The sequence below is a fragment of the Rhagoletis zephyria genome, unplaced genomic scaffold, assembly GCF_001687245.7.
Source record: "Rhagoletis zephyria isolate East Lansing unplaced genomic scaffold, Rhagoletis_zephyria_1.1 Rzeph_scaffold_04763, whole genome shotgun sequence".
Classification (NCBI taxonomy): Eukaryota; Metazoa; Arthropoda; class Insecta; order Diptera; family Tephritidae; genus Rhagoletis; species Rhagoletis zephyria.
The window spans coordinates 3179-29344 of record NW_016161846.1 but is presented as its reverse complement, the minus strand read 5'-3'; the positions used below and the strand labels follow the sequence as shown (position 1 = coordinate 29344).

The following is a 26166-nucleotide window of genomic DNA, read 5'->3' as shown; positions in this document are numbered from 1 at the left end:
TTTGTTTTATTTTTAATTGTTTAAAAACGCTCATTTTCACTTGCCTTGCATTCAAAAGTGTTGTCAGATGTGTGTTGTCTGTTGTATTACGTCAGTGTTTGCTAATAAATAAATTTCGCATTTGTTTGTCTTTATACAATATTTTTTCGGATTTTTGTTTGTTTGTTGACGCATCGAATTTTTTCTGTTTGCCCATAAGTAAATCGATTTACAGCTGATGAAAGTAAGGTGCCCTTGGTCCTCGGTGTGCTGTGTTGAAAATTTTAAGTGCTATCGAAAGTTCATTAGACTTTCTTTTAATGATGAAAAAACTTTGAACTTTAAAATAAGTTTAATTTGCGATTTTTCTAAATTTTTTAGTTTAAAATCCGAGCAGCTATTTTATTAGTGGGACTTAAACCAGCTTTCTTGGGTTTACATACATACATATACGCTTTTAAAAAAATAGATATTTAGTTAAAATCTGTTCCTGTTCACACGGCATCGGTAACTTAAGGTTTATTTGAGGCGAATTTCCAAATTTCTCGTCAGTATTTGTTTTTGTGCTTGGATTATATTCGGTGATACAAAAATGAATTATTACTTCTCGGCTGAGTTTGCCGCTACTCGTTCCTAGCTCTGAAACGGAAAAGAAAGGGGGGAAGATGGCTAACTTAACATAACATAGTTTTTCGTATAGCCTAATATCTAAAGCTTATTTATAAAGGGTGATTCATAAAACTAAGAATTCAAAAAATTACAAATCGCTATATCTATACTAAAATGATACGCCCCAGAAGTTGGCCCTTTTTTTAATTTTCTCGAGCATTAGTATAATACGCAAAACAGTACATACTATGTATGTATATAGAATCTAAGTAAGTTCTTTCCACGCGGTTATGAATAAGCTCATCTTTATGGTTCAATGAATTTTAATTTTTCTTCTCTACTAAAACAGGAAGAAGAATCGCTCTATCAATGCTGTTTGAGACAGCGCATGGCACAAATATTTTATACGTACATTTATTTCACATACAACATACATATTTACATACAAAAGAAGCAGTAGACACAGAGAAATCGAGAACTTTACAATAAGAAGCCGGGGGCAGTGAGGTGGCGAGGAGCGAGCAGCATGTTAATTCGAAACAAAATAACATCCACCCACGTGCAGTTATATTTATTAGATGGACACGAAAATTTACTTATACATAAATTAGAATATATCTACATCCATACATACGTACATACGAATATGTTAACCCAGTAGCAGTTTTGGTAAGGCCTTCCCTTGATAAGGTATTACAGAACAGCCCCTCAGCAAGTGCAAAGCACATCTAAACATCACTACGAACACTACGATTGCTTCCAGAAGTGCATAGCTTTCGAGAAGTGCTTAGGCAACGTGTTAAGCAAATAATCTGGCATGAGCTATACAAGTTAGAAAATAATTTTGTTTGAAGGATTGTAACAAATTCGATTCAAATAAAAATTTGAAAACACATTTACATGTTGTTGTGGCTGTAGTTGAGTGCGCAGAGATGTTTGCTATTATTTGTTAGCTTTCAGGGAGGCCCGGGTTTGAATCTCGTTTTCATTTTTGTATTGGTTTTTCTTAATTACCATAAAGCATCTGTGAGTGAAGTGTTACACAAAAGTAAAAGCCTGATTATGGCAACTTAACTTAACGGAACTTAGAACTTACAGAATCAAAATGGAACAGATTTCGACGTGCCATTAAGTTACGTTAAGTTTCACTTAACAGAATTTTTAAGTGAGAGCCCTTGTAAGTTACGGTAAGTTGCCCTAATCAGGCCATAACGCATAAAAAATAAGCACTTTTGTGAGCTTGTCTCCCGAAAGGGGAAATGCAATAATGCCTTCCAATTGGACCCATTTCATAAAAAAAAAATAATTGTGATGGTAAGGCTCTCCACATTTTTTTTTGCTACTGGGTACATGTTATATACATACATACATATGTTTCTACATACATACATACATTCATATGATGGTACTTGCATAGCATACGTACATACATACATAATTGGATATGTACATTAGACCGTCCCAGAAAAAAAGTTTTTTGTCGTATCTTAGCATTTAGAGCTGAATCTTAAAGTATGATATATCGATGTTTTCATCTCGAGGAGAAATATTTTTTGTTCCAAAGTTCGTTGACCTCAAGTACCAGGGTTCTAGTGCTTGCCCACCAGATTAAAGCTTTCAAAAATCATTAAACTTTTGCTAAGGTGGTATTTTGATTATTCCAGTAGAACTATTTTTATTGCCGAAGTATGCGAAAAGGCGATTTTCGGGATTTTTTTTTTCGAAATTGCCTTGATAAAATACTACTCTGGGGTGTTTTGTTTGCCTGTAAGGTGATACCGTCTAATGTCTGTAGTAAATATGTACAAATGTACATATGTAAGTATATTCACGTATATTTATGCAAATGTATTTACATACAGACATCCATATGTATCTATGTACATACGAACATTGTATTTGGGAAGCGCGCGCGATCGCTCACCGTCCACAAGCGTTATTTGAAACATTGTCGAGCGAATGCCTGTGTAGATGTGTAGAATGTCTGTATTGTATGACATCCGCACTTCTATTTTTGACATTTCTGACAGAAGCGGAATGCAGCATACAAATTAACGCATTTACAATTATTTTTTACATATATGTACCTAAACAATAAATAGTTGCGTTCTGCTATACAGATTTAATGTTTTTTTTTTTTTTTTACACACCTGACTTAACTTTTTGGCATTAAAAGGAACAATCAAATACATACTATTTATGTTTGTATGTATGTACCTACATTCAAATTCAAATGTTAATTTTATACTCACATCTGCCGCTTGGAATGTCTGTTTAGTTTGCTGGTCACTGGTTGCGATCAATTTGAGCTGAGGAGCGCCGCGAGCGTAGCGTTTTAATTATACATATGTATGTATGTACGTAAAGCTTCAACAACCAAATGTGTTGATGATTTGACTATTCGTCGACGCGCATGATTACCGGCCGGCCGGCCGGTCTAATGGCTCATTGTATCAATGAATGACCGCTCTGACTTTGGTAGGAATGCTGTTGCCCAAGAAGAATACCTCTTATTTGCGCCTTGGCTCGGTGAGACCATTGAACTTGTACATATTTGCGCGCCCAAAAATATTTCATGTCGTTATGAGCTTTTTCTTTTCTTTTTTTTTCGGCACCAATTTTTTTGTATGTAGTAGATACGTATTTTTGATTTGTATGTTTTGGGAAGCGCTTTTGCTAAACACTTTTGAAAAAATGTCTTTCTTATCAACTTTTAATCACACTCTTCGTTATAATTAATTACTCATACCATGGCTTTCCTAAACATACCTATCTAGTAATCGGCCTTATCATGAGTTCCATTTTCGCCCGAAATTGTTCACTTTTCACTCTTCGCTTTCGTGTACATATTCACTTCGCGCGGATGAAAAAATGTCGGGTGAATTGGTTGCGAAACTCAGGTTAAGGATGAATATGAATCGTGTGCCCAATATGACATCAAACCCATACTAACATTCGAACATTTTACCCTTTTTCTGTTTCATTTTCCACTTTTCCCTCTTGGAGGAACAAAAAGTTTAGCAAACGACTGCTAATTACCTTAGCTCGAATCGCGATCAAAATAGAAGCAATAATGGCATGCACTAAATTTTTCTACGAAATTGCCCTAAAGTGGCTAATTAAACGCTTGCGAAATATTAATGTTTTTTTTTTGTGTTTTTCTGCATAATTGTTGACTGGTGAACCAACGAAGTGGACTTGACGAAATTCACAAAACCAAACAAAAATATTGGAATTTTTTAGCATTTTTATGCTAAACACGTTGGTGACTAATTGAATGGCCGCCTAACTAAATAGTAAACTAGTCAACTGACCGTTACGATGTATTGCGAATGTCATTCAAAATTAGTCAGCTGAATTGTTGGCAGCCTATATATGTACATACATATGTACATAAAGTGAATGTACTTCGATTTTATCGAAAACTTTGAATTTAGTATGTGCAATTGTGTACATATATATAAGCTCCTTTAGAAACGAGCGGCAAAAGAACACTCAACTCGGGTAAAGTTTCCTTTTAGCTACTTAAGCAACCCTGTGATTAGGTTAATGGGATTTATATACCAAAAAAACAGGAAAAAGGAAACAAAACATTTCCCTAAGCACTTTCTCATTAACAACACACAATAGCTCAGTTTACTCATCGGGTCGCGAATTGTTTAACAAACCTGGCTGAACTCGGATAAATAGGCGAATTTGTGTTCTTTCTTTCAGGGACGGAAAATTCTAATTTTTTTTTTTAATTTTAACCAAAGAAAAAAAAATTAACCAGTAAAAATTTCAGTTGCTTACGTACGTATGGCCTTTTAAATTTATAGATAATCATTTTTTTTTTTTTGAAGTGGAAAAATAAAATTCGATAAAAATTGTTATCCTGAGCGAAAAAATAAAAATCATTATTTGTGATCGAAAAAATAAAATCATAAAATCGGGTTTAAATTTTTTTACTCATAACCAGGGAACGGATTTTTTGGAAATCGCATTTTTTTCTGCTAGAGATAGAGTATATTGAATTGAGAATGTCCACGATTTAGTTTTCCCTGATTCCATATTGATGTTGCCTTTTTTCAGATATTTGCCTTTTTTGCCAGTATGCAGCTCCTAAGAAAAGCAAAAACTCCATATAAAATGACGTACAAAAAATGGCTAAGAAATTCTTAAGAAATTTGCTATGCTTTCTATGTAGTGCGGTTTTCTAGAGTTTTTTTTTGTGAAAAAAAGAGCACAAGGCAACCCATGTTTGCAACAGAAATATATGCACGTTCCATTATTTTCTGAGGAAAGAGTCAGGCAACAGGATGCGAAATATCAGATGTAAAATTCCTTGGACACACACACACACATGAAATAATGGCAATTTTTTTCTTGTCCGTTTTCTTGAGAGCTGCATACTGGCCTTTAGTTTCAAACGTTCCATATTTAAATTGGGCGCCACTTGTATGAACTCACGTCGAGCGCACGTTTAGTACATTCAAGGCGAAAATCGAATGAAAATGCTGGCAGAAAACTTCAAAATGCATTTTGTGGTTCAATGTTACTACAACTGCAGAGGTTAAACTTTTGTACATTAAAAAATCGAAAGAAAAAAATAGTCAAGGAAATTTTTTTTCGTTTTACTTTTTTTCTTTTTTAAATTTTTTGATTATATTTCGGTTTTTGTCTTTTTTAATGCCTTCTTTTGCCTTTTTTGCGATTTCTAGGGCCTTTTCCTGCCTATTTCGCTATTTTATTTTGCCTTTTTATAGGTTTTTAGGTCCTAAAAATCCGTTCCCTGCTCATAACACTGCCCAAAAAAAAAATCTGTTGAGTAAAATATTATAGCCGATTCTTATAGGATTTTTCCCGTAGAATCCCAATCTGACCCTAAAGATATTGGATTGGCTCTAGTTTTCGAGCAACTTAGGTTTAAAGGCGCCGAAAAATAGTTTTCTGATTTTGAGTATTAAAGGGCAATATTTGGCTTTCATATCCTCCCACACAGACAGGTATATTGCGTTTTTGGCACCTTTAAACGTAAGTTTCTCGAAAAATAGAGCCAATCTAATATGTTTAGGGTCAGCTATAATATTTTAGTCAACATAACATTTTTTAAATTTTGTAGGCCTGTGTAATGATTACCGTCCCTGGTTTCTTTGCGTGTATTTTGTGACTTTACCGAGTCTTCTTTTGTAGCTCGGTTTCAAAAGCATGCATCTATAGATGTCCGCCGAAAGTACTACGTATTCATACTTCCTGCTTCTAATATGACTTACATACGTTCTCGTATATAGTATGTATGTAGTCTGTATGATTTGGCTATTGCGCGCTGGTTTTTTTTTTGCTCGCCCACTGGAATTGATCATGCAGGCAAATGCTGTTTTGCTTCTCATTGCTCGCTTTAATTTAAAATGAATTTATCCATATCAATGCGTGTTTGTTTGTATGTATGTACCAGGGATGTTGCGAATGATTTGCATCATTTTACACATTCGCATTCGACATTCGACATTCGCATTTGCATCAAATGATACGAATGTTTTGCGAGTGCGAATGTATACATGAGCAGAGAGTCCACTCTAATATTGTCTAACCAGGGTGTGGATAATAACCGGCTTTTAGCTTCAGGCGCTAAACGGTTAAGTAGAATATCAAGCAACATTGATGGGCCTTCCTCCAGCGAAAGCGAAGGCTAGGATGTAGAATCTGCAGGCATCAAATGTGAAATTAAAGCTTTAAATTAAATTGAAGACCTATCTTAAAGAAAAACAAGCTTATCTCGGTGAATATCCTTTCGATTGGTGGAAAACTAAACTAAAATACAACGAATTGACAGATCTGACCCGCAAATGTTTGAGCGCTCCACACGCCAGCGTTCCAAGTGGGAGAAAAGGCAGCAAAATTACTTTTTTTGAAATATAATATGCCCCTTTTGAACTTCGACTACTAGATTAAAACACCGTGTAGGATAAGCACTCGTTCAATGTTCTATTAATTTACAAAATTTTTAAGCAATAAAAACGGTAAATTAAGTTGATTGTAGCTTAAGTTGTTATTCCTAACATTCGCATTCGCATTCCGAAAATTCGCATTCGCATTCCGAAAATTCGCATTCGCGAATGTGAAAAATATGACATTCCAAACATCCCTAGTATGTACATACATATTTTTTATGTGCGAATTTATATTAAGCAGAGCAATAACCGACAGCTGACGTACTGACTGCCGATGGATGACTCAACTCTTCTATGTAGATACTGTATTCAGTGATTGTTGAAATAAAATGCTGTTTGCGGAAATTACGTTGCCCCAATGGCACTCAAATAAAACGCTGCTGCTGCTGCCGTCGTGGTTGCTCTATGTCTCATTGCTCTGCTGCTTCAATGAGTTAATGCCATTTCCGATCTCCTTTTCTGATAGCAACAACCCAGGAAACATTTTCAATCATAAGCAACTCGAAATCTCGAAATCGAAGATCTTGCCTGTCAGTTGTACGCAGTGCATCAGGGAAAGAAACAAGTATTCTTCTCGCCAGCTCGCGGCCTCACACTTTGTATAAAGCATCATGTTTGCTGGCTTACTAAGTCTTTTTAATTGCTTCAAGTATCAGAAAAGGTTCACTTTTTCATCGCGGAATTGTCCTCAAACACTCAACTATGCGACTTTAAAATGGCTCGAAAATTTTATAAATCGCCGAAAAATCTTCCAAATGCTTACTGGGAATGTACATATGTGCTAAGGCTGGGACTATCCGTATATTCGGATATCCATTAGGATATTGGTCCATACAGATAAGATCCGGATGTCCGGTTTATATCCCCTGATCTTGTTATCCGAATATCCAATTTTTTTAATTACATATCCGGATATACGAATATAAGGATTGTCCGGATATGTATACAAAAGATTCGGATAGAACTCCCAGCCCTAGTACATACATATGTACATAGTATGTAGATACTAAAAGCCCTCTGCATACTTTTTGCGCGGCTAGCACAAAATAAAAGCTCTCTCTGTCCAACGCTGTTTAAATGGAAACAAGGGTTTAAAAGATGTAAGCTAACAGGTTTATTCGAAATAAAAAAGTATTGATAACGATAATGTCTATAAATAAAAATACCGATAACGATATCTATTTTTTTCGGGTAATAAATCGGGGCTAACATGATATTAGTAAAAACGATAACGATACAAATGTTATCGATAATATTAAAAAGTATCTCTGATCATCGGGAAGGAACCTACTATCGGCTAGTGATGGAAAGGCAGACAACTCCATCAGCTGTTGTGATGCTGCTACATTGCCGTACAATTGGAATTTCGTAGGTTATTGCCATCTTAAAAATGCCAGTTGATAGCATGGGGAAAGGATAGAAGACGAACAAGTTGAAGTTCAGCTTCAATCAAACTCTAGTTCCCAGCAAGTAGCTTATCCTGTAGCGTACTTGAAATAGATTCGGCAAATTATGCTTTCCAGCGCATAGCGTTCAGCATAATTGCACGGAAATTTAAATTTTTCTTAAATGTGTGTAAATTTAAAATTTCTGATTATGGCTATAGCTTTTGTGGAAAGATTTAACTCCTTTTCTGGCGTGTTTGACCTATTAGCGTTTAGCTCCACGCTTCGATTTCTCTCCGCTGTCCATACAACTTTTAGCCATTCTCTCGATTGATTCGTCTGGACTTTTCTGCATACACACTGCATTGCTTCGTTTCTCATTTGCCAACTAAAATTTTCTCAATTACATACCTAGTATATATATACATACATACCTATGTAAAATCTAAATATGTGTAGGGCTTTGTTCAGCGCTGTTTGGCTGCATCATTCGTTCGCTCATTCGGCGGCAGCCGGTTAAATTTGTTGGCCGTTTCGCCGGCTGGCTCAAGTTGTAATGTGGTGTTGTTGTCTGTGCCGAGCGAAGTTGGCTTGGGTGGTTCCTCTTAAAAAGATGAGGAAAAAAAAGACAAATAAAAAAAGCTGCTAACAACGCTTTTAACTAGCAAAGTTGCATTCATTAGTATACATATTTCTTCAGTCCGCTTCATTTTTCATTCGTTTTTGCATTTGCGCGAATACTTTTTTTCAGGCTGCGGAATTTTTTCAATTTTAGTTTCTACATATTCACATCGTTGCTTGTTACAGTTGCTTTTCAGTTGTTTCTTGCCACTGCATTATTGCCTTTTCGCTTGCGGTTTGTTGGAAGTGGTCGGCACCACCAGCAAAGTGAGTCATTCACTGCTGCCATCGCCTTTGCCGCTGCTGCCGCCATCGCCATTGCCATCTGAGGCTATGTGTGCCACCAGTGTGGCGTCATGTCATGTCGCCATCGCTCTGCAGTGTTGGCTGTGGCTGTGTGGTGCCACAATTTTTCTTGTAGCAGGCACAATTTTCGTACATAGCCTTGCTGCACGTCCGTTGCTCCTCCAGCAAAACACCGCTGGTTCACCCCAATCAACCATCGGCCAGTCAGTTGCTAAGCAAGCGTTCCCGCAAATCGTCTCGCGTCTGCTGGCGTTGCTGTTGCTACTGGTACTCCTTTGTTGCAACTTAAGTTCTAGTTCGCTAGTTATGCCTGCCATGCATTTGCTTTTCGGTGTACATATATGTATACTATTTGTAAGTCTATTTTGGTTTTTCTATTTCTATTTGTATCACTGCATGCAGCTGCAAATAATAAATCAACGCAAACATTACTGAATAGAATAGAATAACGTCATGGCTCTAATGACCCTAATAGGTGCCACCACGTCCAAATTGTTGTTTGTGTGTTGCGGGCTGGGCTGCTTGGGCCGAGTGAGTGAGAATTCAGTATGCAGAAATTTCCCCAGCTCTTCTCCCTTTTGACTTTGTTAGTAACTGCAGAGTCTTCGTTTTTTTTTATTTCGGTGAGTTATTTAATATGTTTTCGATTTCTGAAGGTTTGACGAATGATACCTAATAAATTAATAATCAATTCCATTTGTATGTTTGGTTATGAAAGTTCTTTTTGGTTTGCACACGCCAGAACTTCTTGGACTTGAGGAAAACTGGAGAGAGCAAATACCGAAGAGAACTCAATTAATTTGGGTACTCTTCAGTAGGCCACACTATACGTTGGCACGTTTCGTTGCTTTATACTTAGTATCGCATTCATAACACATTCTATGGCCTAGTAACCAAGCTGATAGATTTGTTAGTTCGTATGCGCAGTAATCACAAGCCTGTGATTTTCCTATAGAAAAAAAAAAATACTTTTCAATTCTCAAAATATGGCAACTTGGTACAAATGTTGGCGAAAAGTAAATGAGAAAATGTTTCTATTGATTTGCCTAAAAGCTTTGCAGTAACATCTTTTTATCTACGCAAGTAGATATTTCTTCCTTCTTTTTTCGTTTACTTTTAGTAAGAGCTACATATATGGGCAAATCTAAAAAAAAACTGGTACTTTCTTGCTATTTCTAGTGCTTTTTCCAGCCTATTTGGTTATTTTATTTTGCTTTTTTATATAGGTTCCCTGGTTATGACATAATTAATTTTTCCCCTCTTAAAAATTACATAAAAAATTCACTTCTTTTTAACATTTTTTCAATTAAAACATCTATAATTCAAAAGTTATGCAACAAATTGATTAAAATTTTATTTTTGAGGTTTCAAGTATACATCTATGAATTATATCCAAAAGTAACCAGCTTGATATAGTTTACAACAATCAAAATAAAGCTTATACAAAGGTTACCTGTTTTTTTTTTAGATTTGCCCAGCATACATAGTACATACATACCTTATTCTGCCATTATCATTTTCTATCTAGTTTGCGCCAAAATGGTAAATTTTGCGTGGCTGTGTCAACACAAATAAATTAACGCTTGAACGACTTGGTAAATAATTTCGTGTTTGCTTTGCTGGCCTTGCGGACCATTCAAAGTGAATGCCTGGCCAAATATTGTCTGGTAGAACACGTGGCTATACATCAATAATAAAATCCATTCGGTGCGGCATATTTGCCTAAGGGTGAAGCCAAGTACCCGAACAGTTTACATATCAATATAAATGCATAAGTTATTAGAGTAAAAACAGATATTTTTAAAGCAAACTTTCTAAATATGTACCAAATTGGACCATAAATACTGGTTTACCAAATATATCGACTCGTGCGCCACCTATCGGCAAAACTTTTAGTGGATCCTAAATATGAACCAAATCGGACTAACGGGTTTTTCAAATATCTCGACTCCTGCGCCACCTATGGGATTAACTCATCTTTCGTATTGCATTGTCGTCGGATTCTGATCCATCAGTGAAGTTTCAAGTCTTTAGGCCATCGTTTTATGCAAAAAAATGTATACTTACCGACTTTTTTGCATTTCAGTGACGATTTTAGTTAACGCCTTTGCATTTCAGGTGACAATATATTTCGTGATCTTCGGATCGTCTTACGTTTTTTGAGCTAATTTTTCTTTGTTTTCAAATAAACAAATCCAACATAATGCCAATTTTAATTCTGAAAACGGTAAAATACATCGTCTGCTCGAACATTATACAAAGGTACATAATATTAGCATTTATGATCAAAAAGTCGTTCATAACCAGAGCTGCAAACCACTCCATAAGGCGGTCCGAACTATTTAGGAAAAACATCTGCCGGTGCATCAACCGTTTTGAGAAGACCTATGAACCGTGATTCGCTTCTACTCGATTTTGGTTCAAGAAGTTCAATTGTCACCTTATAATCAATTGAGTGCTTGGACAAGCTTCTTTTCGATACCTTTTCTCGATATCGAGAACTAAGTACCCTTTCGGTAGAGAATGCTAAAATTCTCGGCAGTTTCTCTAATTGTCGTCTAACCTGCTGCCTTAGACAAACACATTAGAATTCGAATCGTTCTCTAACCTAAATATTTGTTGCTGTCGCAATTGGCATTTCTATTGCCACTTTGTTTGTGTTTTTTGAGTGCCGTCAATTCGTTATGCGTTTTTATTTGAAAGGTTTTATTGTTACCAACTTGATTGGCTGGTCGATGGCGGCTCCTCCGTGCTCTATTTGTTTCACAAATAATTAATGTATTAGCTATTGTTGTCCCTCTTTCATATCTTTCACTAGATTTTATGATTTCCTCAAACCGACTTGGTTACAGTCCAAATATTTTAACTACGCAGTTAAATATTTAAAATATTTGTTTGTATATTTTTGTAGTTGTACAAATACTTTCCATCTACGTCAGACCCACTACTTAGATTATACGCTGCTGATTACACCTCGATGGCGCTCTACAATAACGGTACAACTCAAACTATAACAATTTTTAGTGAAGCTAGTTAAAGTTGTCGCGTTTCAAAATTTGCAGTAATTCAGTTGGTAGCTTTCAAATTATGAGTTATCCTTGGAACTGGATTGGTCAAGGATAAGTGACTTGACCTGAATTCGAGAAAAAAATGTTTTAAACATTTGGACTTTAATGTTAACCTTATAGGGAAACCAAAATATGTTCGTCTATAACTTTTTAAATAGCCTAGCTGGCGAGATGGGCATTTCACGTACACATGGAATAATAGTTGCAGAATATGTTAGGATATATAACTCAATTCTTTCTTAAGTCGACTTATGCGGTTATTGCTTATGACCACAGAAAAACTCGTTACTACTGTTAAGTAACTCAATTCTCTAGTCCGTGTCTAAAATTCATGTCGAATCCTTAATAAAGTAAGTAGTAAAGACTATTTACTACCGCAAGTGGTGAAGATTAGGCACGGATGAGACAAGGATTGGTGACATGAGCCACTTAACAGTATTAAGAGTTTTTATTTTTTGAATTTTGAATTGTGTCGTTATTGCAGAGGACCAACGATGTGTACATATGTACATAAGTATGTATGTAAAATTTAAAGTTACTTTAATTGGTATTAACTTTATCGCTTAACTTTGCCTCACTTTCAATTGTGAAACTTTTTTGCAATTGCGAAAATGTCAATTAGCGGCCGGCCACCACGCTTTCGCCACGACTCTGCTTGTTGCGTTGTTGGCTGTCAATCCATTTCAAGTTGAGCTGAGCTGATTTTGAGTTGAGTTGAGTTCTGTTGAATTGTTTTTTTTAGTTGGGACAACTTTTTGCAAGCGTTCAAAAAACTTTTAATTATGTTCAAATGTTTGTGTGTCAGCACGTTGCTGCGTTGCCGCCTACGGGCAAGGTGGGTAAAAATAATTTCCGCCGCATTGCTGAAGTTTCCATTCGCAGCGAAGCGTACTATCCCTCAGCATTTTTAAAGGTCAACTGGGCGGTTTCATTGCACCGCTTCACTTTTCATTTGGACAGATTCAACCTTTTTTTGATGCAAATTATCAATTTAAGAGGCGATGACAAAAAGGATATGTGAAAATAAAAGCAACATTGATGCTGTTATGTTAATTAAGGTCATGGCACTTATTATATGTATGTAGGTAGTCTTGCAATTTGTGTGTTTTGTTTTATTATAATGCCACAGTAGCACCGCCTTTTTCTGATCTACGCGCTATTCAAATATTTACATAAGTATGTATGTATGTAGTACATGTCTATATGTATGCAGGTACATACATACATATGCCCATACGTACATGAAATGTGTGCTAGCATGCGCTCCCAAAAAATGGCCGCGCCCAAGCAAGTTCATACTTCAGCTGCGCCTCCAGCATTTATCACACCACAAAGCTTTGGTCATAAACTATCAGCTTTTATATGTACATAAAATAAGATATCAAACCTGCGCGCAGCAACAACCATAACAAAAAAAACCAAAAAAAAAAACTACATAACCTTTTCTTTGTAATCTCGCTTTTGACGTCCCGTGATTATGTAATCGCTTTCGCATGCCCTGCCTAACAGCGGGCGGGTGTGTGTGTGTGCATGTGTGAATATTAAGAATTTTGCTGATAAGCTTCTTGTACTTGCCAGCTGGTTAGCGAATAGTCACCGTGTAGCTCGCTCCATATTCGTTCCTTGTAAGCCGCGGCCTTCCAACCGGTGGTGGTGAGTGTTGTCGTCGAGTTTCTCTCAATCGTTTGAAGAAGTGTCTTTGAAGAGTTGAAGAAAACTGAAATTCGATTTGGTCAATGCATATACATACATACATACCTATGTACATATGTATGTACATTGTATATACTTAACAAATTTTTGACATCAAAAGTGAACTATAACAAGGGAAGGGGCGGACGGCGTTGCTGTTAATTTTGAAACGCTTTTTACATTTAATATTTTTAGCCACCGTGTGGATCGGTGGAAATAAAATGCAATAAATTACATACTAAAAATGATAATCGATTTCTTTGACATTTTTAATTACATACATGATATTTTCACAAATACTTAGTTCGAAATGTACAGTAAAAAGCTTCTTTCTCAGCTGACGTGCCTTTTCCAATTATATGCGGATTTAGTTGTTCACAACAAGTTTTTTAGAATAAAAATGAATGCGGCCTAATAATTTCAGTTGTGCGCCATACTACATTCGCACAGTTATTTTTCCTTGCGTACCTACACAGTCTTTGAAGTTCCAAAATACCGAGAAATACTGCGCCTCATTGGCCTTCAAATAATTGTGATGGCGCTGTGGTAATGATCCTTTTGCACTTCAAGGCTAAGTCAGTTGCTACTGCTGTCTGTCGAAAGTAAATAAGTATGACTGGCGGGGTGGCTTATTTGTGTTTTTAGTCTTACAAATTCTCCGGCTACCTACCGGCTATGCTGTGTCACCCACCGCCCGCAACGCTTACTAAGCGCAAACTTGGCAAATTTGCTGCGGCGTAATTTATTCCGCTGCGCTCGGGATTTCTGTGCTTTGAAGCTTTGTAGGATAAGCGAACTGGTCTGAAAGAGTTACAAGTCTTATTTTCGAAACAAAATATTCTCATCCCGAATGCTCTTCATATACATACATACATAATTTGCCATCTTCCAAATTCTAATCTACTACATATTTTCATTTATCATTGCAGATAGTCACACTGTGAGCGGCGCATTCAGTTTTAGAAACCCTGCGTTGTAATCTCTCTTGGCGGTTTGATAGGAAAACCCAGCTTCAGTTTTTTTCTTTAAGCTCAGCGTAAGCAGCAAGCAAAACAAAACACATCAAAATGTCTACAGTCGACAAAGAGGAATTGGTCCAAAAGGCAAAGTTGGCCGAACAATCTGAAAGGTGAATTATTCTAGCCATAACATAAATAAGTAAATGGTGTATTTTATTAACAATGATTTTTTATATATATTTTCAGATACGATGATATGGCTCAGGCTATGAAATCAGTCACAGAAACCGGTGTTGAACTGTCAAATGAGGAAAGAAATTTACTCTCCGTTGCATACAAAAATGTTGTTGGTGCCCGCCGGTACGTTGCTTTCTTATTTACTTAGCTTTTATGATTTGATAACTGAAAGATATGTACATATATATATGTGGGAACAGAATTGTGAGTGCGCGCGGTCTGCTTCATAGATTGCTTGTGAATTTTAGCGAATAGAATTAATTAATTAAATAGATATAACGGCTGTAACATGAATTCGTATTTTTAAAACTCCGAGCAATATTTTAGAAGTCTAAGTTTTTAAGTGTAAAGCCATTTGGTATTAATGCTAAGAGAATTGCAGTTTCGCAAACATGTTTTACGAATGTCATACTCCTAGTTTTGTAGAATAGCTAAAATGTGGCTTATAATATAGTTAAGAGTTTAGTAATAAGATAGTAAGATACTATATATGTATAAAATTTGGCTAGTTTTTACAGTATCAAATACTTTTTTATATTAATGTACGAATTTCTCAATTTCTTCTCAGATCATCGTGGAGAGTAATTTCATCAATCGAGCAAAAAACTGAATCCTCCGCCAGAAAACAACAGCTCGCCCGCGAGTACAGAGAACGCGTGGAGAAGGAACTTAGGGAAATTTGTTACGAAGTTTTGGTAAGTTTTTTTCCGTGTGTATTTTTTAGATGCTGTTTTCATGTTTCAGTCATAAATAATTAGTAGTACTGATTAAAGCACAACGAAAATATATTTCCACACTAATCCATTCGCCCGGTGCTGAAGTACATACTTTGTTTTTGTAGAGTTTCAGAACAATTTAAATGTGATATTATACATATATGCACATATGTATATGCTTGATAAAGGACAGAACCTAATTCCTTAATAGCGTGCAACCAAAGAGCGAAATAAACCACACGGACGGCTTTCTTAACTTTTGTTTATTTCCCCATGCACTATACAAGCAAGTATTTTTCGTTTTTTTCCGGCTGATGAAGGGTGCAGATAGCGATTTTGTCGCTTAAATTTTGCTCATCTTCGATACGTGTCAGTGAAAATTATGTTTTTTTTTTGCATTTTTTGTGCTCAGGAGTTTTTAATACATGCAATTTTCTTATACAACTTTACCAAACGCCATACAAGCGTTTGATCGAGCTTCAACATGGCGGCCAGAAAATAAAAATTGCGATTTTTGTTAAAATTTCCCTCAAGTGGTCTGTCAAATACGGTCGGTGTTATGCAGAAATTGTGTTTGGCAACACCAAATTAACGGTAGCTTGGCCCAACAAACTCTCTCTCTCCTCGAGTTTGCTGCAACAACAATTGCACGCAGCTTGCCAGTGTTATATCTCATTTTGCGGTTTCTCTCCTTACAAATTGCTTATAAGATTTTGATTTATCACTTTTACTTATCATAACTTTTGCACTTCAGCTTTCTTTTTATAAAATTGCAGTCTTTGATTTTAATCTCTAGATTAAAAGTTTTTGTTCAGCAATTTTTTCTCCAACAACTAGGTTTACAATACACGATGAGTCGCGAAATATATCTAACAACTGATTTCGAAAGTTGCCAAAAATCTCCCTAATATGAAGATTTTGGCACTAAACCTAATTTGGTCGAGGATTGAGTTTTACTTTTGTCACATTCTTTAAAAAAAAAAAAAACGTGAAAAGAAAATACCAAATAGTAGCGCCAATGGGTCGTTTTAGGTGTTTGTTAGAGAATTGATTGAGCTTTAACACAGTATCTACGAAGACAACTTGTTGAGAATATAGTAAATGGACCAAACGGTAAAATTAAAAATATGTTGAGCTTATTCTGCTGATTGGCAGTGTTTATATTTAATTAACTTAAAATTTAGTATTTTCAAACAATCCTTAAAGAACCCGCAGGCCTTCGTTTATAAATGTTCAGATTATACATCTCAGCATGTTCAGGAAAAATATCGTAAGCGCCATTTTACTTTTAGAAAATAAGGTATGCAAAAAAATAAATAGTCCTATTAGAAAGCTAGCATTCAATAATGTTGTTGTCCATTTAAATCCAAATAAATTTTCACACTATTTAAGGGAGAATAAAAAAATCTGGGTAATCCCGTATTTATGGTCCGATTTGGTTCATACTTCGAAGGCTTGTTTTAACAAGTAATTTTTAAGCAAAAAACAAAACCGCCTTCAATTCTCATATACAAATTTAAGACTACCGTTAATTTCTTCACGATCCAATGATCGGATCTGAACTAAAATAGTATGGGACCACCTTTCCATTAAAAAAGGAATTATAGAAATCGGTTAACGTGGTCCAAAGTTATGCGGTTAAAAATATATTTTTATTATTGACTTATTTGTTGGGAGTGCTCTTTTTAAATTGTTTTTCAACTAAAATATCAGATTGGAGTGTACTTTCTTGGCATATGTAAATAAAAGCTTTTTGAGCTGTGAATGCAAGTAAAACCTCACACCAAGCTGATATGTAAACATTTAATATAAATTAATAGTCAGCCTTATCATGAATATTTTGGTGAAAAATTTCACCGGCAAACCGAAACGTTCACTTTATCATGAATGTGGAACAATTTCGGGTGAACGGCATTTCACACAGAAATTTCGAAGTAGGTAACAGGTGAATACGGTATACGATAGCGTGGAAATGATTCGAAGTGAACTACTCGCTTGCTGAATATTCAACATACAATAGGAAAACTACATGGGCGAAATGTAAACGAGTTCACACGAAATGAAAAATAAAACTTTCTGAATATGAACCAAATCGGACCATAAATACGTGTTTTCCAGATACCTCAACTCTTGCGCCATCTATCGGCAACATTTTTGCGGTGTTATTCCTTTTAATGTAGGTAATACATATATATTACAAACATCTACTAAATCAGACCATAGGCCCAGTGTTTCGAAATAATTCGACCGCAGCATCACCTACCGGCTAAATTTTTTGTGGAATTATTTCCTCGCATGTAGGTGATTATGTATGTATGTGCATATTGTATCCACCAAATTCAATACCACGATTGAGGTGGCACAGAAAAAAATTTATTTTGGCTGCCGTCTCAATGCTTGTCTACTTCACAAATTTATTGTTGAATAATTATAGTAGAAATTCATATTTAGTAGATTCGTTTAGAAAACCATTCAAAAGTTTTGAAGAAAATCTGTTTCTTTACTCTTTTGAAACATTTTCGAATTATCTTATACGTGGTATTGCAAGCGACTATGTATTATCAAAGAATAAATTAAGTTAAAATAAATACATATACCAAATTATTTACGTTTTTTTTTTTAAGCAAGCAACATTCTTGTAACGGTATTGACATTAACATTAACTCGATTAAATAGAAGGCGAATGAGAATGTCAAGCGATAATTAAACAATAGCAAAAACAAAATATTACTTGTGTATGTATGTATATTCACTCGTCAATTTAAACTAGGCTATAAAAAAGTGGCATAAGTTGAAAGAGTGAATGGCGCAGTTGGCTAGCCCCTAACAGCTGGTTTTTCATGTATATATATGTATGTATGTACATTCATATGTAAATGCAATTGTAAATGTCACACCGTTCTGCACATCTTCCGCTTTCTTACCTTAAATCCATAGCCCACAAATTGCTGCACCAGCCATTACCTTTTGAAGGCTCCACACCCTGTTGTGTGCGGCTGGTAAGCACTTAGCAAATATTAAAAAAAAACCATCATTAAAAGCCTCGGCAATGAAATTCATTGAAGTATTTACATATGTACATATCGCTGCCTTAATATAGAAAGGCCCTATCTGACATCGTCGCTGATATACAAAAAGCCGTAACTAACTAAAAATCGAAAATTTACGTTTTAATTGATTATGATGCATTTGATCGCATTATATGGCCCCAAATCATTTTATGCAATAAAAGATTTTAGTTAGTTACGGCTTTGTGTATTTCAGCGACGATGTGAGATAGGGCCTTTCTATATTAAGGCAACGATATGTATTCCTATACTTATCCTTATACCGTTTCTGAGCGTTGGAGCAATTGTCTCGTTTGTCATTGCATCGACCTCAAACGTCCTACCTAATATAACTACTTTTCCTTCCTTTGATGCCTTTTTGCTTGCTCTGCAAGTCTTCTGTGTTAGAATGGTTTAGTGATTAGAATAGAAGTGTTCGTTCGCGGCATATTTTCCAACAGTCTGCTTGCTCGCTTTCAACGCCTCTGCAGCAGTGCTTTTAATAGCACAAATTGAAATTCAATCGATACCGATAGAGAAAACGTATATTTTTAAGTGGGTTTTGTGCGCATTTAACTTTTCTTGCACCCATAGCTGGTTGCTGGTTGCTGGTTGCTGGTTGCTATTGTTTCCATCTCTTTCACTTTCCTCTGGCACGCGCATTGTTTGCTGGGCTATTTTATAACCTTTTGTTGTTTGAGTTCGATTCGAAATCGCTTAAACTGTATATGTATCTAGAAATTTGTTCACTCCTTGACTACTAATGGAATGGAAGATAATAAAAATAATCGAGAGCAGTTTTTATAACGCCTTTTCGTTTGATGCGTGGCATGAAAACGCCAGTAATAAATTTTATGTCAAAAAATAATTTGTAGATATATGTATGTATGCATTAGGTTTTTAACAGCAGCAAATATTAATTTCTCATCTGTGGTATATGCATACATATGTACATACATACATATATAGTATGTACATTAGACCAAGTCAAAAAGAAAAAAATCCTGCAACGCGACCAGAATAAGACTCAAATTTTAGCATTTGATACAGTAATGCTCCTCCATGAATCTCCCCTCTCTAGGACAATTGTAAGAGGTCCCGCGTCGTCGAGCCTTTAGTTTTCCCATAGGAATTATACGTAAGAAAATGAGTCCCTTTTTATGCTACGAATTCGTAAGGATAAAGTTTCCATCAGCTCTAGATTTGGACAAAAAGGAGGTCAAAATGTAAAAAAATCCGGTTTTTTGCAATTTGGAATTTTGAGAAGATTTAGCAAAAAAAAAAACAAAGGGTGATAGAACCTTACACTTAAGCTTTATTTAAAGTTTGGGCTTCCGACTACAATCCTTGAAAATACTATCCCTACATCTAAGGTCACTTTTAGTAATTTATTGAATAGCAAAAACTGATTTTGGCACAATTACAATAACAATAAGCGACCATCAAGTCAAGGCTTTTTATACCCGAACGCACTTATGCACAAGGGTAAATATTTTAACTTTGTTCGCATAACGGTTGTTTGTACTAGCCAAAGCGAATCGATATAGATATAGAAAAATGTATACATAAATGCTCTGAATGAGAAGAGAAATCGATTAAGCCATGTCTGTCCGTCCGTCTGTCTGTGCACACGATAATTTGAGCAAAAATTGAGATATGTCAATAACGAAATTTGGTAAGTAGGTTGCCCTTTATCCAAACGAATGACAAAACTGTCTGCCTTTGGCTGATGAATGATGAGATGAACAATTACCAGAAGCGATCAGATACAGATAACAAATCAATCAAGCACCGCACCAGAGGTAATAAGTGACATAGAACGTTTTGCAGTAACACCGACGATATGTGTATCTCGGTACCCAGTTTATCAATTTCTCCCAAGCTCGGCACATTTTGCAACCTTGGCGCAAAAAAGCAATATGTTAAAATTTTTTGCAATCAGACTAAAATTGCCGCCACTTACCATATAACGGTAAATTTCAGAAATGCGAAAACTCCGATATTTCAATAACTAAAGATGCCAACTTAGAACAATCTTTTAAAAAGACACAAGATTATTTCGATGGCTGAGTGGAAGATCGACCTATCTCGGCAGCCAGTTCGAAAATGCTCTATCTCAAAAAACTTTTCAAGAACGTCCTATTTCAGAATTCGTTTCAAAAATGCCTTGTCTCAGCTGTCGATTCAAGAACACTCTATATCAGCATGTTTTCAAACGATATTTAACACGTGCGCCGGGTATATAAAGTTCGGTTTCGCCCGAACTTAAACTTCTTTACTTGTCAAATATTGCCAGTAACGCAACACTTTAACGTCGTCCGTCTTGAAATCTCGAGCTGATGCAAGGTTAAAGTAATGCGTTCTGTAAACTACACCTTTTCCAACAGTATTTCGGAAAAGCACAAATGCATTTCAGAAAATGCCAAATGAATTTCAGAACAGGCCAAATGAATTTCAGAAAAACTCTAAATGTATTTCAGAAAACCTCAAATGTATTTCAGAAAAGCACAAATGTATTTCAGAAAAATATTTTTAGAATACAGTTGTGCTTTTCTAAAATCAATTTGTGTTTTTCAGAATTTCGTTTAGCTCTTTCTGAAAAACATTTGGTTTTTTCTGAAATACATATGAGCTTCTCTGAAATACATTTGCTCTTTGCGTTACTCCATCGATACAAAAAGTAAACGGTTACCAAAGAATCAACGTTTTTGATGGGAATCATACATATGTTAAAGAATTACCTCCTCAATAAAGGTAACCATTTCAGGGAGTAGCGTCCGCAAATTTCCGATTTTCAAAAATTAGGGTCACTCTAATGTACATACATACATACATACATACGTATATATATATGTTTCGGATATATTTATAACGTGTCATTGTTTCAACAGATAATCAATCGCATCCCTTTGATAGTTAATCAGCTGTGAAAGAGGTCGTTGGAGGTATTATGGCAAAGAAATTTAGACCATGTACATATGTATGTATGTCACCGGGTCAAAGCTAAAAAAAAACAAAATAAAGGCGGTAGCTTGGGCATTACTGTCCTTACCCTTCTTTTCACAATGTGCATATCTCTGTACTCACACAACCCAGCAAACACCAAACGAAAATATCCAGAAACCGTTGACAAATTCCCGGCGTTGAAAAAATGAATAACTCAAAAGGTTGGATAACAATTTTAGAATTGGCATTTTCTCAATTTTTGCAGTTTGAGAACACATCCGTTTTTTAACAATAAATGTGCCTTTTTGTTGAGAATTCTATACATCTAAAGGGGACATCGATGTATGTATGTAGGAACATTCGTTCTCAACTCAAACTCAGTTATTGTCGAACCCAAATGTTCGCTGGGCTCAGACTATACATATACATATACATATATAGGTGTATGTTAGCATGAATGCTCGTGCATGCGTGAAGTGGAGCTCTGTGTATGCCCTGCCCTTCCCTTTTTGTTTTACCTTCGCTTATGAATGCGCCGCCAATGTTCCAATTACTGTCTCCATCGTGGCATGGCGAGTTTTTTGTTTCTGTGTTTAATCGCAATCACTTTCATTCTTACCGTTTCTGCTGTTGCAAAGCCGAAGAGTGGTTGATATAATTAATCACATAGGTGGAAATAGGTATCTATGAGTATATGTGAGTGTGCGCAATTTTAGTGGCATCAAGGATACGACACACACTGTAACTGTGCCCATTATATTGCTGTGCCCACTTGGGGGTTATATTATTTGAGTTGTCCTATGGAGCGGAAAGCGCGTGTCAAAAATAACGTCATTAAACGGTGTATCGTCGGTTCAGTTTGCAGATAACAGTACAAGGAATTGTGCTAGTTGGGAAATTTAAAATACCCAACAACAGTCTGCCACTTACCATGTTCTTCAAGCAGTAGTTACAAGGTAAAGCGCACATCAGCCAATTTGGTAGTAGACCAGAAGTAGAGCAAAAAATTTAGCTCAAACAATTAGAACCATCCCTAGAAAGCATAGATCGTTCATATAAAAATTATTCAATAACTTTCCAGCAACTCTCTAGTAACTTAATATTCGAGAAAAATAGCCGAAAAAGTACATGATTGTAAAACCAGTAACAGTTTGCAAATTTCGTGAACAGCTGATTAATTTGCTGCTCTCTCAATTTCCCTTTGCAAGTTTTTGGATACATGAACACTCCAAAACTGGATAATTTATGACAATTATTACAAATTATTTGCTACATGAACAGGCATAATATCAGATGACTAACATTTCCGCTCAGAAGGGCGGGTTTGTTTCTCTTTTTCCTCAAGCTTCTAGTTTTTTGTATTGTGCGCCACATTACAGCTTATACATACAAAGCATTTTCTAGTCGCGGGCTTGAGAACATTTAACCAGACTCCCACCTTTCAGAAAATCTTTTGCCAATTACAGTATCTGCAAATATCATATTCGTTTACTGTTTGCTATGCGATTATGTAAGAAATGGCGCTTCTCACATTTTGCTAATTGCATCACCGAGTTTCTCATCTAATTTGTGGTGCGTGTACTCTTCATGTTGTCATTTGAACTGAGTGATGAGAAATAGGAATGGTCGGTTTCACACTTTAACATTTCTGCCACGAGAACAACTCAGCTTGTAGGCAAGAGAGGCAATGCGGTGAGGTAAAGTTTTTTAAAAAGTTGTTCCAGCTTCCTACCCCGCATTAAAGTGGCAGTTCTGCTGCAGCGCACCAACACATGCGCAACTACGAAAATGACGCTGCGCAACTTTCAAGCGCAATATTTACAAATACACATTTTATTCTGCTAGTTTGCATCCAGTGTGAAACCGTGAGAATAAAATTGTTCTGTCATTCTAGCGTGAAACAGCCCAATCGCAGTATAAACTGCGACGTATGCCATTGCCTGACGATGGATGGCCGCTATTTGAATAAAACTTTTTTTTTTTGAGGTTAGTCGGTCTAAGAACTAAAACCTGAGTCTTGAGCTCTCTGAACTCACCATTCGGCCACGGTGGTCGCCACACTACAAATTCAAATACTATTTAAGGCCAATACAAAAGTATCTATTTTTTAATGTGCATTTAATTGTATTTGTATGGTTTATTATCTTTTTTAGGGTCTTCTGGACAAACACCTTATTCCAAAAGCCAGTAATCCAGAGAGCAAGGTCTTCTACCTGAAAATGAAGGGAGATTATTACAGGTATTTAGCTGAGGTGGCCACAGGAGACGCCCGTAACAGTAAGTATTTGAATCGTGTTTTGTATTTCTACTGTGGTTATGTGATATTGTAACTCCACTCCCACACAAAAACCACCACCACCAGTCCCTTCCTTAAATCCCGTACATTTTACTACTCTGTGGTAACCCTACTCATGCAGTATCATTGCCATACATTTACATAGAAACCTTAAAATATTTCTAATATTAATTTAATTTTTTTTTCTAAAAAAAAAAAAAAAAATAAAAATAAAAATGAATTGATTAATCCTAAATCGCAACGTCGTGTTAACAGCNAATTTACATAGAAACCTTAAAATATTTCTAATATTAATTTAATTTTTTTTTCTAAAAAAAAATAAAATAAAAATGAATTGATTAATCCTAAATCGCAACGTCGTGTTAACAGCTGTTGTAGACGACTCTCAAACCGCTTACCAGGATGCATTTGAAATTAGCAAGGGAAAAATGCAGCCAACACATCCAATCCGGTTGGGTTTAGCCCTAAACTTTTCAGTCTTCTATTATGAGATTCTGAATTCTCCAGACAAAGCTTGCCAACTGGCCAAACAGGTTAATATGCTATAATAAATTATGAGAAAAAAAATGGATTAATGCAAGCATTTCAAACAAACAAGCAACATGTGACAAGCTACTTTTCGTAGTCCTTTTTAGTCGTCGATTAGAAATTGCAAATAAAAATTTAACATGGGTTGGAACACGACACATCATCGATCAAAAACAAAACAAAAAACAATTCTGTAAAAATGTCGACAAAAATAGTAGGTGTATTATTTTAAATTGGAAAAAGCTGCGAAAACCTTGAATGCTTGGAAACTGTGACTGTCAAAACTTGTCTAAATATTTTTAGAGTTTTAGAGTTTTCCATGTATTCAAGTTAAGAGAAGCGCCAAAAGTTTGACACACATTTTAATTCGAACTTATCATATAATTTCGAATCGCTACAAGTATATATTTTGTGTTTTTTTTTGTTTGCCGTGAAACAACTCACGGTGGGGTCTGGCCATTATTTATTGAATTTATATTAGCACAAAAATTATTTATGTACATACTATTCCATAGATTTTTTAAAATTTTCTTTAACCACTTTGTTCGTCTGATTTTAATATTAATTCCGATTAATTCTAATTTTTTTTTTGTTTTATTGTTTTTTCTTTTCATTACCTTCTCATGTGCTCATCGATTTTTCTGCTCTCAAAATTACTCCTTCCGTTCGTGTGCTAAACAACTTCACACCCACAAATGCACGCATAAATAATCAATTCAATTATAAACACGCGTTTTGCTTTAAAAAAAAAAAAAAAAAAAAANTTATGAGATTCTGAATTCTCCAGACAAAGCTTGCCAACTGGCCAAACAGGTTAATATGCTATAATAAATTATGAGAAAAAAATATGGATTAATGCAAGCATTTCAAACAAACAAGCAACATGACAGACAAGCTACTTTTCGTAGTCCTTTTGAGTCGTCGATTAGAAATTGCAAATAAAAATTTAACATGGGTTGGAACACGACACATCATCGATCAAAAACAAAACAAAACAATTCTGTAAAAAACCTTAAGATTATAATTAAGCATGTGTGAAATGCAAAAATGTCGAGAAAAATAGTAGGTGTATTATTTTAAATTGGAAAAAGCTGCGAAAACCTTGNCTTATGAGAAAAAAAATGGATTAATGCAAGCATTTCAAACAAACAAGCAACATGTGACAAGCTACTTTTCGTAGTCCTTTTTAGTCGTCGATTAGAAATTGCAAATAAAAATTTAACATGGGTTGGAACACGACACATCATCGATCAAAAACAAAACAAAAAACAATTCTGTAAAAATGTCGACAAAAATAGTAGGTGTATTATTTTAAATTGGAAAAAGCTGCGAAAACCTTGAATGCTTGGAAACTGTGACTGTCAAAACTTGTCTAAATATTTTTAGAGTTTTAGAGTTTTCCATGTATTCAAGTTAAGAGAAGCGCCAAAAGTTTGACACACATTTTAATTCGAACTTATCATATAATTTCGAATCGCTACAAGTATATATTTTGTGTTTTTTTTTTGTTTGCGGTGAAACAACTCACGGTGGGGTCTGGCTATTATTTATTTAATTTATATTAGCACAAAAATTATTTATGTACATACTATTCCATAGATTTTTTAAAATTTTCTTTAACCACTTTGTTCGTCTGATTTTAATATTAATTCCGATTAATTCTAATTTTTTTTTTGTTTTATTGTTTTTTCTTTTCATTACCTTCTCATGTGCTCATCGATTTTTCTGCTCTCAAAACTACTCCTTCCGTTCGTGTGCTAAACAACTTCACACCCACAAATGCACGCATAAATAATCAATTCAATTATAATCACGCGTTTTGCTTTAAAAAAAAAAAAAAAAAAAAA

The 26166-nt window shown here is 35.4% G+C and overlaps 2 protein-coding genes across 2 annotated transcripts in view; both read left to right on the top strand.

Moving 5' to 3' along the window:
• Positions 1-14484: 14484 nt before the first annotated feature.
• On the top strand, positions 14485-24339 carry LOC108371192 (14-3-3 protein zeta). The gene is made up of 5 exons (XM_017626700.1): positions 14485-14719; positions 14796-14909; positions 15355-15481; positions 23649-23772; positions 24161-24339. The coding sequence occupies exons 1-5, from the start codon at positions 14658-14660 to the stop codon at positions 24337-24339; spliced, it is 606 nt and encodes a 201-aa protein (XP_017482189.1). The 5' UTR covers positions 14485-14657.
• Positions 24340-24459: 120 nt separating this feature from the next.
• The window catches only part of LOC108371191 (14-3-3 protein zeta-like), a 2836-nt gene continuing 1129 nt past the window's right edge, over positions 24460-26166 (top strand). Inside the window, exons 1-2 of the mRNA XM_017626699.1 lie at positions 24460-24463; positions 25091-25132. Of these exons, the coding sequence (XP_017482188.1) occupies positions 24460-24463; positions 25091-25132 (46 nt within the window). The remainder of the gene's footprint in view (positions 24464-25090; positions 25133-26166) is intronic.

Excerpts from the sequence above, each read along its gene's own strand:
- LOC108371192 (XM_017626700.1), top strand. The coding sequence starts at position 14,658 with ATGTCTACAGTCGACAAAGAGGAATTGGTCCAAAAGGCAAAGTTGGCC. Across the intron at positions 14,910-15,354 it reads AATGTTGTTGGTGCCCGCCG|ATCATCGTGGAGAGTAATTT; the intron begins GTACGTTGCTTT and ends ATTTCTTCTCAG. Across the intron at positions 23,773-24,160 it reads CACAGGAGACGCCCGTAACA|CTGTTGTAGACGACTCTCAA; the intron begins GTAAGTATTTGA and ends TCGTGTTAACAG.